Raw genomic sequence first — 12523 nt, forward strand, 5'->3', positions numbered from 1 at the left:
CCACAGTGGTAGACACAAACACCTGTCCATGTTAACAGGAGTTCCAAGGTGATTGTAGATGTTACTGTGCACAGCTCCAGCCTTGTCTGTCTCAGAAAAGATCAAGGCACTCAGCCATTTCATTAATGTGCTCTGATACTTAACCCTCTATTAGAAAAGGATGAAAAAAAGTGAGTGATTTTGTATGCGTTATAGATTCTAATTTTATAATTAATAAAATAACCTGACTTAGAATAAAAGACTATCGAAAATATCTTGCTTAAATGCATGGGTAAAAATTCTCAAGCTCCTAAAAGGCAAATACGGGATTATTTCTATTTATTTTAGCTTTATGGACTACATTATTAAAAAAAATATTTAGAATAAAAAACTATTTAGAATAATTAGAGTAATTAGAATTCAGATATAAACTCAATTTTAAAGTAAAAAGAAGATGTGAAATTTTCACAGATTGCATTTTAAGTGCATGTACACTAAGGCCACAAGTCTATTTCATTGCCATGGGGCAACAAGCTGGAGACCAGACCTCTGAGATCCAGGGAATGTGTCTCTGCTATGCAGAAACAAAAAAACCTGATAGACTACCATGTTGGAGGACAGTCTGCACAGTACAGAGGGATAGCCTACATTTAATGGGTTAAAATTCCTCAAGATATTTTCATCAGCACCAATTTAGTGGGAAGTCCACAAGAAGGAAGTAAAGGGGGAGGAGTGAAGATCACAGCCACAGCAATTGCTTTTGCAGACCATGCAGACACACAGAGGCCAGCAGTGGTGGATAACATTACATTTCCAGTGAGAGCTGGTGACATTCAGGTTTGTGAGGACATTGGGGGAGACAGTGGTGACTCACTACACTGACCAAGGGCATGTGCAGAGCTCCTGTTTGCAGCCAGACCAATCACACCTGGCCTGCTCTGGCTCCCAAAGGTCACTTGGCTCTTTCAACCCCAAAATGGGGACAGCCTCACTTTCCCTGCTCCCTTGCTCATCAGAAGCCTTGCTTCCCTGTATTCCCAGCCATATTCCCTGACTATGCTGGGGACTGAGGTGATTCTTCCTGCCTTTTCTTTCACTTGGAATAATCACTTGTCCACACTGTACATGCACACATCACAGTAAGCCAATTAATGAGCTGAATAGTTTAATTCTATATTTTTCTCTATCTGTATAAAAATATGGAATATTATTAAGATCCTTTCAAACAGATATTAAACACCAATATTTGATGAGGGTTTGAAGACTGATGAACTATATTAATGAACTGTTGAAGCTAGGAACAAGAAACAAAAATTGCAGTCTAAAGCATATGTGAGCATATAAAAATGAGGCATGTAAATGGTATGGAGCTGTAAGAATGAAGGGTAATTTTTGATGAATATATGAATGTGAAACCAACAAAACACTAAAACTGAGAGTAATATTTGTGTATATACAAAGGTATTTTCCACTGAATATCAGGATTCTAGTAAGTAACCACTAGAAAATATAAATTGAAATTAAGGTGTGTTTTGTAACCTGATGTATCAAATTGTTATGAATGAGATAGTTGCCTGTGACTGTGAGTAATACAGAAGATAATAATATATTAGGGCTGCTAAAAACGTCAGAACTGTGCATTGTATTGTAGTAGTCCAGATAACTAAGCTGGCTTTAAACAAGCAACTCTGTGTCCTATCAGAATATTAGAACAATCTGGCTGTGTCTGCATGGTGCTACCTCTGGGCTAATTAGTGCTGGCCTGGCACAGTGCTGCAGTGATGGGATTTTGAAGCTGTCTCAGCTGGAGTTAGTTCAGCTATCTGCACAGCACTGCCTTACAGCTTGTTTAAATGACCTTCATGTTTAAAAAAATACCTGTTAAACCAACCACACTCCTCACTTGACTGTCATGAACATGTCTGGGATCAGCTCTTGCTGTGCTATTGCTAGGGCAGGACAGAAATGGGTGGATGAGAAATGCCCTCAACACTCAAAAACACACACTCCTGCCTTTCCTTGCTAAAACAGGAACCCTCCAGGAAAACATAATGCAAATGCAGCTGAGTTTTGATACCTCTGTTGATTGGCAGCAGCATCTCTAATCAGGGATATAGTGGAAACACAGGATGGCTTCCATTGTGTCACTGTCCTTATACTGGCAATGCAGTGAGTTTGAGGTAAATATACCAGAAGCATCAGTGTCACAGTGTTTTCAAGTAACCATTGTTTTTAATTTAAGTCCATCTTCTGGTCACAGTTTATGAACTTTGGTAAAGTTAAGAAAACTACTGTCAATTGGTTCATGTGATTTGGACGTGAATGTTACATCTCTTTTTGAGTGGAACACCAGCTACAGAATTTCTTTTATTATTTTTGTCCTGCTCAGTAATGTTTTCAGGGATATTTGCCTTTTATGTCATGTCAATTGTTTTCCCATTCACATTCACCAGAATTATGTTGATCTTGGCCCATAAAGCTGCCTCACCCCAATTCTACTCATGGCTTAATGAACTGGAATTCCTTGCAAAACTATAACATCTTGATGCTTACAGGCTTCCAAAGGCCTTTGGTAATACCAAACTCCACTTAGGAATAAGGTTGGCATATCTTAACCTGATCATGATATTATTGTAAATAATAATACTGGTAATATTTTTTACAGTCTTTTTCTGCTTGCAGGGTCACCATTTTACTGCAGTAAGAATAAGTTCACCAGCCAGAAGTGGCTCCTTCCCTCCTGTCTGGCAGCCTTTATGGCCACCACTGTATTTCCCAGGCAATCAGCCCTTACTCTTGGTGGCTGCTCCCAGCAGTGCCCTGTCAGAGGGACAGCCACCATTCCTCCAAGGATAAACTGGGTTTGAGTTATCCTCTCCTGTTCCTAGGCTCAGCTGACTCAGCTACCTTAGCAACAAAAGCCTTGCCAAAAAATACTCTCTTATACAAACTAATGTTTCATTTGCATAAAAAAGAAACCCTCCCAAGCTTCTTTTTTTGGGAAGGATGGGATTATACATGCTTCATAATTTCAAGCAGTGCTAGCGCTCAGCATGTTGTGTTCTTTACAGCCAAAACCACTTTTTCCTGTCCCCTACAAGAGAAGCAGAATTTTAAAAAAATCCTTATCTTTAAAAACTACTCATTCTCCTATTTCTTTCCTCATGCTACCAGATAATCCCCTAGATCAGCTTCCTCATTATCACACTTTACAAATTCACTTCTAAATTTTATTGCAGATTTATTTGCACCCATAGTTTGATTCAACTGAGCTTGCCAAGTGGGAGGAAGTGAATCAACTATTGAGTGTACACTGGAACTTAGGAAGGATTTTCTGTCAGTGGGAAAGAAGAATGTCTGGAATAATACAGTTAATCATTTTCTCAGTCTATTATGCTTATTAAAAACTAAATATAAAGACAAGCTTTTTATACCACAATATTTTGTGGAATGGTAATTTCAATAAAGGCTCAAAACACTCCTTTCAGTTCAGAGCAATATGGTATTAACAAACAAGAAAATAAACCCAGTCTTTACCTTTTTAGGATCTGACACATTGTTAATATAAATAGTGTAGACCCCACTCTTGTTAAAACCAGATTGGTATACATCTGCACAGTCTCTGAATGGCTTTTCTTCCTCCTTTTTTGCATTCTTTAGTAAAACTGCAAAACAAAAAATATGATAATATAAGTTACATCAACAGTCTTAAGCATTTCTGTATCTAGGAGTCCACTTTTGCACACTGCATCCCTTACAAAAATACACAGAAATAATTGTACTGTGTTTCTTACACCTTTCATGCATTTGGCAAATTCTAGTAAAGAACAAGTACAAAGCTTTCAGACACATGGCAGAGTAAGCACCAGAAGAAATCATGATAAAAATAGCTGAACAGGGCATTCTTTGCCCTGAGAGTAACACAGCATGTTCTGAGTGCAAAGGTCTGTGCCACTGCAGCTGTGGCTTCCAGCTAAAGACCTACCTGGGAAGCTGCCAAAGAATGCCCCAGAGATGGCACATGAAGGTGGAAAATGTGTTCAGTGTTGTGATCTGACACAGATGCTCACATAAGACATCAGTGCTGGAAGGAGAGAGTTTGTGCTGTTCATTAAGTAATGGCTTTGGGCAGTACAGGAGCTGGGGGCAAGGCAGCTGCTTGCTTAAATTTACTTTTTGGAAGAGAATAATTTAATTATCTTCATATCTACATTCATAAAGGTTGTGAAATACAATAAAAGAAAAAAACAGTGCTACTGAAGTCAGGTGTCTAGAGGCAATATTTATAGAATTCTTTTTGGCTCAGCACAGAGAAACAGTTGATGTTATAACACCAGGGCAGATCTTGATCCTGTGCATTACAGACAGACCTGGGCTGAGAAATCAGGAGTGCAAAATGTTGAGAATCTCAGTCTTGAACAACCAGGAAATTCCCTGTAGGAGGAGTAACATCTGAGAGTGTTCTTCACTTTCACAAACAAAAGTAGCATGACCCCACACAACAGTGAAGGATATGATTTCATTCCAACAACACATATTTTAAGCACATCAGTATTCCCAGAAATCCATCCATCTACTCAGATTCTTAAACATGTCTTTAAGTGATGTGCAGGGTTCAGGCCAGCACTTCATTAATCCCTACAACAAGGATACAATATTTAAATCTTCCAGACACACTCATCCTCTGGTGACAGATACTTCTTTTTCATTTTGGCTTGAAAGTGTGAGTTATAGACACAAAAGGGACTATGTCTTATTCACTAAGAGTGAAGTGGCCTCTGCTGCAAAACTGATGTTGATGTGCAACAAGGCAATGCCCTTGCAGAGCATGTGGGACCACATGGGCATAGATGGTGAGAATAATGTCAAGGGTGTGCAGCTGGAAACACCATCTTCCCTTTGAACACCTCCAAGCAGCATTTTAGGATGGCAAATTCCTGCCAGAGCACTTGTAATTATTACAATTTCACAGATGGGGAAATTGGAGTAAATAAGGGTTCAACATTTTACCTGTCATTCTGTGAAAAGGCAAAAATAGAAAAATAGTGAGAAATCAAATCCTAACTGTAAGGCTATACTGCTCTCTAGGTTGGAATTTTGTACAAAAATGATATTATTATTTTCCTTTTATGTGATTTACACTATTATTTTAAAATTTTATTTTAAGAAACAAAAATCCCTTACTTCTCCCTTGACATGTATTTGCTTAATATTTATTATTTTTATTCAAGACCATCAACAAAAATAAAACCTAATTTATATATTTGCATATGAAATTCGATTAGGAAATCAATGGCTTTGAAACTTAGCCATATATGGAAAAGTAAGTGCTGGCAATGCTGTAGATTACACACTTCCCTGTGAGATAGCAGGGAGTGAGGTCCTTAGCAAGGTGCACATCAATTGTGCACTCTCTCAAAAATTACTTTTTAGATAAGACCTAGAACTGAGGCCCTCGTGATGTTTTGTTAATCAAAGACTTCATGGTACTTTCTGTAAGCAGATGGTGTTAGTATCTGTGGCCCAAGTCCAACCTGAATAATTACTTGGGGCTGGAGCCAAAGCCTAGAGGAGTTAAAGAAAAGCCTCTCATTGATTTCAGAGGGCTTTAGAATAGATCCATTCTTTCTGGCCTGAATTTCTCTAGTGCTGTTGTTTCAACTGTAGACATCAGTCTCTCCTGTCTAAAAATCATATTTAGTGGTGTAAAGGCACTGCTCATTTCCTTCAGTCTTAAAACACTTATATTTTATTGGCTGTGTGCAGTGAGATTATCTTACTTCTCACATGAGTGTTATGTGTACATTGAAAACCACTTGAAAATAACTAAGAATCAATAAAGGAAATTTGAATTTTGGTCCTTTGTAATTGAAACTTAGACAAAAGAAATCATGAGAGTATTCTAAAGTTTATATCATTAAAATTTTAAACAAGGTAAGATTTTAATATCAGAACAAATAGCTTTGGTAATTTTTTAAAGAGTTGGATCTCTAGGAATCATCCTTAGAAATAAATTACCTTCTCATGCTTAAAAACTAAAAGAAACCAAATAAAAGGCATGTTTGTGTGATAGATTAAGTTGAAAAAGACAGATAAATGTCATAGATATGGCCATCTTTCCTCTTAGAACCATTCAGCTGAAGTAGTTGAGATCACACAGAGAGCACATGTATAATTTTCTAAAAACTAAGCAATCCAACACCTGTTTGGAGTTTTTACACCAGGGATTTTATTCCACTGCAGCCAGGAGAAGAGGGCTTTCCTTGGGTGCCTCTCACGCCTCTCTCAGGATCTGGCAAAACCTTCACAAGGACCTGCACTATTACAGATTGCAGCACAGTATATTAAGCATGACTAGCTAAAGTTTAGGTTTTCTTAATACATCACACTGTAATTTGCAAGAACAGCCCAAACTTGACAGAAAATTAATACTCAGGAATGTTACTGGTAATGGGCTTTTAGCATAAAATATGTTTTCTCTAAGGTTTGCTGTTGTTTTTCTAACTTAATATTCCATACAGTTTCCAAACTACTTCTATGTAATATAGCTCTAGACTATTTTTTTCTACAACATTACATAGACCTTGAATCCTTTATACATTAAGCAAAGTCTCTGAACGATATATTGGCTCACATATGGTAGATGTGCAAATAATTTTTTTTTTAAATAAGAAAGTTTTAATAAATTACTTCTAAAACCAAATATGTAACCTTTAAATTCCTTTGTCAGCTTCAAGTTATGGACTTTACACAAACTTTTAATGTTAGTTTAGCTGTTTTCAAATACAATGCTTATGACAGTGTTTTATGTACCTGAAGAAAGGTAAGTGTATATCAAGCAAAATAATATTATTATTCTTTAAACCTGAATGCTTAGCCATGATTTGGAACCCTGGAGGGTTTGCTGATTGCTTTCTCTGGATGAACAAGCTGGTAATGAAGTCATGCTCCTTTAAAGCAATGATGCCTGTGTGGAAAATCCTGTTTTTCTGAACAGAAGGTGAACCAACAATAATTTTTTCACTGCACTTCCAAAAGCCTTCTGGGTTATTTTGAGCCCAATAACTTTCTCCTTGGGCTATGCTATCTGTTTTTCCCTACTTGATGGGAATTATTTCCCTACTTGATGGGAATTATTTCTTTCAGTTATCAGTCCTTCAGCTGGTCCTTTTCCTCAGTGCCCCGGATGATGTCTGGAGTACAAACAGCACAGCAGGTGCCACCCATAACTGTCCAGGTCCTGTGGATGGGCAGGGACCAAAATCAATGGTTACCCATAGGCTGTGCAGCACCAGGGCTGAGCCCAAATCTATGGTAAGGGAAATTGGACTCATGGTTATGTGTGCCCTGTATAGAGCCAGACCATTTTCCTGCTGTCAGTTGTAAAATTAAATAAATAGTTAGTTAGTTTATTTCCTAACAGCTATCACAAATGAAGGATGTTTGCTTTTCTGCCCAGGTTTAAAAAAATACCAACTGACTACTAAGAACGAGTAGCTTCTGAAATATTTAGTTATCTAGTATTCTCCTCTAGGAATATGAAATTGAAAGCATACAATATTTGTCTTTCCTAGGTGTATGAAAAATACCTAATTTCATTTCAACAAGGGAAAAAAAATTAAATCTATTTGATATTTTTGAACTGAAATTTCTGGTTGTTTTTGAGAAATTTAAGTTGTCTCATTGCTTTTCAGATCTCCATCAGATATCTGGTGAATAGCACAGCTTGTCTATAAGCAATAAAGTATGTTAAAATTCAGTTCATTATGTTGACTGAATCAATAAATCACAATCATACTTCCTAAATTATTTGAGCTCTGAACTGCTATGTTTATGAAATCAGTTGAGACTGAGTTAATCACTAGCCTCTTATGTCCTTTAGTGATACAAACAACAAATGAAAAACAGCTGTTTGTTTTTCTGCATGGTAGTGACTTATTTGGACAGATATGCAGAGATTTCTTTAGTGTCTGAGTGAATTATTATATTTTCATTGTTTCAGTGTTCCATTTACATAAATCTAATTTTTTTTATAGAAGTACCAAAGAGGCACTTAAAAAAAATCATTCATGCTTTTGAAGTCAGAACTGAAAAGTCTTTCTCCATATGTTATTGGAATATATAATTGACCTAGATTTTAGCTCTGCTATCAAAAGCATCTGAGGTAAAACTTATGTCTCCTATTGAGCAGCTCCTAAAAATTCAAAAAGGAGAAGGCTGTAAATTGAAGGTTTTTACCTAAAGCTGCTACATTCAAGGACAGGGTCATACAAGGACTGCCAAATGTTGGTTTCTGTCTAGATCCTGACTGCAAATAAATTTTGCCTTGATCTTGTCATTGTTCCAGACATACTGTGGGGAATCCTGCATTTCTGTAGGGACCCTGTGTCTCTGACCTCTTTCCCAGCCATTTGGGTGCAGCTGCTGTGCATCAACAAAACTCCAGTTTCGATGGCAAACAGTGCTGGCTTGGGAAGAATCAAATCCAGAACAGTTTGTTAATGTTTTCCATAGCATGTTACTCAAAATGTTTCCCAGTGAAGAGGCTGGAACACTGTCCATGCAAATATAGATATAGATGATATAGATATAGATAGATGATATAGATATAAGATATATATAGATATAGATTAGATATAGATAGATATAGATATAGATAGATATAGATATAGATGTATGTTCCCTGACTCAGCAGCAGCAACCTCAAGCAGATATGACAGAATAACGTGAAGATTTTTTTGTTTTGTTTTGGGGATGAAAAATATGCAAAGACTTACAGTTTTTTATTGACTTACAGCCAGAGGTCTGGTCTGCTGTTTCAGTGTCCTTGACTTGCATGTACCAACCTCCACTTGAGAACAAACATTAAACTGCAACCTAACAGCTGACTGTGACACCAAATATTGCCTGCAATAAGGCAACCCTGTGACAACACCACTTGGTTGAAAATGATGCACAAACCAAAGGGAAAAGCACAAACCTGAAGGCTGATTTCACTTCACTTATGCTCTCCAGATAACTACTACAAACTGAAATGATAGCTATGCTAGAGCACACTTGGGACCCTTTAAAAATGGACTTCAAAGCACATTTTCATTCAAGTATATTACACATTGTTTTTCTTCCACAAAATATGTTTCTGGATTGATAAAGGTACCACTGTCACTCAATACAACCAATGCAAAAAATAATTAGAAAATTATAATCCATCGAGAAGTAGGAAATGAAGCAAAATATTGCAGTTACTTATTCTTGATAAAATATCAGGAACTTTTTGTGTATCTAGCTAGTCAACTAAAAGTTTTAAATGGGTAGTTATTACCCAATTCTATTTGTTAAAAAGACAAACTATCACCACCTTATTTAAAACGTTCTCCAATGTCAAGTTTATTTCCTGCTTTATAAATTCTATGTTTCATTTTCATCTTCATAAAGTCTAAAAATCTTTAAAAAACAAAACAAAATGGGTATATTAGTATGAAAGCTGCTTCTGTATGTCTTGGAGTCCAGCAGTCTTCTCAAATGGTGCATGCTTGTATATTCATATTTGCTTACTAGAGAGGTGAAAGGAAGTTTAGGACTGGGGTTTGGACATGCATTTTCCTTTCAACAAAATATGCATTTGCCAAAATGCTTTTCAAGCTAATATTTCTTTGTGACATTGCTCTGAATCTGACAAAAAGAGCAGGTCATTGGCAACCTGGAAAGCTTATTTTGACATACTGCAATAAAATATTTCTGTTCTGGGAACTATTTCTCGATATTCAAGTTTATAGATTATAAATTTGCAGATTCTGGTGTATAAAACTGTGTTGTCAAGGCCCCCATTATTCCCAAATGAAGTTACAAGACTAGATATCCCAGGTTACAATTCTGCTCCTGCCTCTCCAGTGTCCCATCTCCAGCATCAGGGCCCCAGAAACCATGGGGCTTCCTCATCAGACTTCATCTTTCAACCATCATCTTCTGGTTTCCCTTCTTTTACTTTAATAATTGCTTATTTTCTTCTTATTTTCATTTCCTTTAGGACTTTTCTCCTCAGGAGGGCCCTAAGATTTTGCAAGAGCTTGGCTAACACCTGGCCTGAAAAAAGTCTTTAATATGAGCACACGTTCCAAGAAGATGACTGGAGAACAGCATAAGTGCAAGAAAGGATATCCAGGAATTTACAGTGTAAGTTCTTCCTCCTCCAGTTGCAATGTCTTCATCTTTAATAAGTTTTGAGAGAATTCTCTTCCATTAATTTCTCCATTTAGCGTTTCTGAAGCATGTTAATTTTCATCATTCAGTGCCTCATACCAAGGAACTCCATAACCACACCATGTGAAGGACAATTTCCCATCATCAGCTTTTTACAAGAGTGTTCCAGCTGGTGACACTGCATTCTTAGCTGAAAGTATCAGTAAGTCTGCACCCATTTTCTACAAGCCACTTACAATTTCTACTGCAATCTCTTTCTATTATCTTTTGCACCTCCTGAAGTATCTGTCATAGATTTAATTAATGGTATTTATGTACTCAGTCTTTTGTCTTTGTATATTTATCTTTTTATTTTTGTTCAATATGGGTTCCAACACTTTATACAGTATTTGAACACACCGTGGGTTATGTGGTAGATTTTTCTTTTCTGATTTCCTGTCTATTCCTTCATAACAATTTTAAAAATAATATTTTAATTTGGGCCATTAACTGACAAGTAACACCTCCTGCATCTTTCATTCAAGATCACTCTGGGAGCTTTCCCTGAATTCATATGGTTGTTTTAAAAGGTGAGAGAAAATAAAACTATAGAATTCCTTCCTCAGGCACATCCATTTGCTGAATGATGACAAGAGAAAATTCTGGCCTTCATTAAAATGTTCAGACTCTGTGACAGCATAAGCTTGTGTCTAATAGACATGCACATTTTGAATGTCTAAGGGAGCACTTAGTGCTAACCCCAAATGTGGTGCAGTCACAGAATGTCACTTGCAGGAGCAGGGCTGCTCTGGCTATATCTGTTAGCTGTGGACTGGTTCCATAGCCACAGAATGAATCAGCTAATAGCAGATCTTGCAAAAACTGTTTGGATTTGTTGTAGGGGTAAAAGGGGGAGGCAAGGTTAGGGATTTTGTTTGTTTGCTTGGCTGTTTGTGTTGTTTCTTTGTTGGTTATACTAGTTTGTTCTGCTGGAGCAGCTCTATGATCTTAATTCACCCTGTGACCCTACAGTCCCTGGACTGGATGGAGAAGTGGAAGGGTTTTGTTTTCAAGGAAAAATGACAAAAGCAAAAATAGTCCCTCTGCTGTCACCCTCTAGCCCTTAATGGCTACATGCACTGCCCTGGCTGCATGTGGGAGGCCCAAAGAGGTGTGTGAGCCTCGCTTAATACAGTCCACAGTAACTACCAGGCCATGCTGAAATGCAATTAACAGGGCTGCAAGATTCTACCAGCCTAGGCATTAGTCCAAGCACCAGATTTGTTAGGAGCACTAAGGTTCATTACATACAAGAATTTGAGATCAATACTTTTAACATGGGGAGGAAAGAGGAAAGGTTTAGTCAATTAGACGTCTCAGGTTAACATTTACAGAAATATTTTAGCAGCTAACAGAACATTACTTTGCCCTCCCACACAGCCTAAGAGTCTGAACTAAGAAAGGCAAACAATTGCATAGCAAGAGCACTCAAGCTATCCAACTACTTATAAATCATTTAAAGCAGAATTTCCCTCCTGTAGGGCTGCAGGAATTAACTTGGTCTTGGAAAATGAAATTAACATAGAGAGCTTTCACCCTCTCCAGGGCCTAATTATTTAATACCTAATAAATTATCTACAGTTATCAAGTTTGTTTCCCAATAAATCCAGCCTTAGTGACTGGGAAGAACAATAATACTTCAAATCACTATGCATTTGAAAGAAATCACTTAAGAATAGCATAAAATGGTCCTCATTAGTGAGCTGCAATAGAATGCCTTATGGCCCATTTACAAAGAGATAAAGACACTTAATTATCCAGCTGCAATATAATTCCTTAAGAGTTTCTGCTTGAGACAGCAATTTTGTGAGTAACTAGCTATTCACTGAGAGGAGAACTAAAGAAGTCTTTCACTAACTGTACAAGGAGATTAAGTTGCTGGCATTGTTTAATATTTCTAGTGCCCATATTTCTTTAATTGATTTATATTTTTCCACACAGACACCCTAATGTGCATTTGATGTTTCCATCTGAACAATGGTATGCATACAAAGAAATTTTTTATTAACAAGCCATTTGGCTTGACACCAACAGTGCTTGGTTTATACATGCTGATATTCTCTGTAATATCTTTGGTGTGAGTGAATAATGCCAGTTTCACAAAACTGAGTGAAGAGGGATTTGGCATGGACCTATACTGGAGGAATGAGGGTGAGTAATTGATTTTAATATCAGCAATCAAGAATTTATATACCCTTCCAGTATTAAGTTTTCAGTACAAATAAATATTGACCTTCTGCTATGATCATCAAGTTAGTAGGGATAAAATATCAGAATCAGGGATAAAATATCAGAATCAAAAATT

The 12523-nt window shown here is 37.0% G+C and overlaps 1 protein-coding gene across 1 annotated transcript in view; it reads right to left on the bottom strand.

Annotated features, from left to right (window-relative positions):
- Positions 1–12523, bottom strand: part of ANGPT1 (angiopoietin 1) — a 147746-nt gene that overhangs the window by 51470 nt on the left and 83753 nt on the right. Inside the window, exon 5 of the mRNA XM_079300957.1 lies at positions 3517–3644. Coding sequence (XP_079157083.1) covers positions 3517–3644 — 128 coding nt within the window. The remainder of the gene's footprint in view (positions 1–3516; positions 3645–12523) is intronic.

Source organism: Erithacus rubecula (assembly GCF_903797595.1).
Source record: "Erithacus rubecula genome assembly, chromosome: 3".
NCBI classification, from domain to species: Eukaryota; Metazoa; Chordata; class Aves; order Passeriformes; family Muscicapidae; genus Erithacus; species Erithacus rubecula.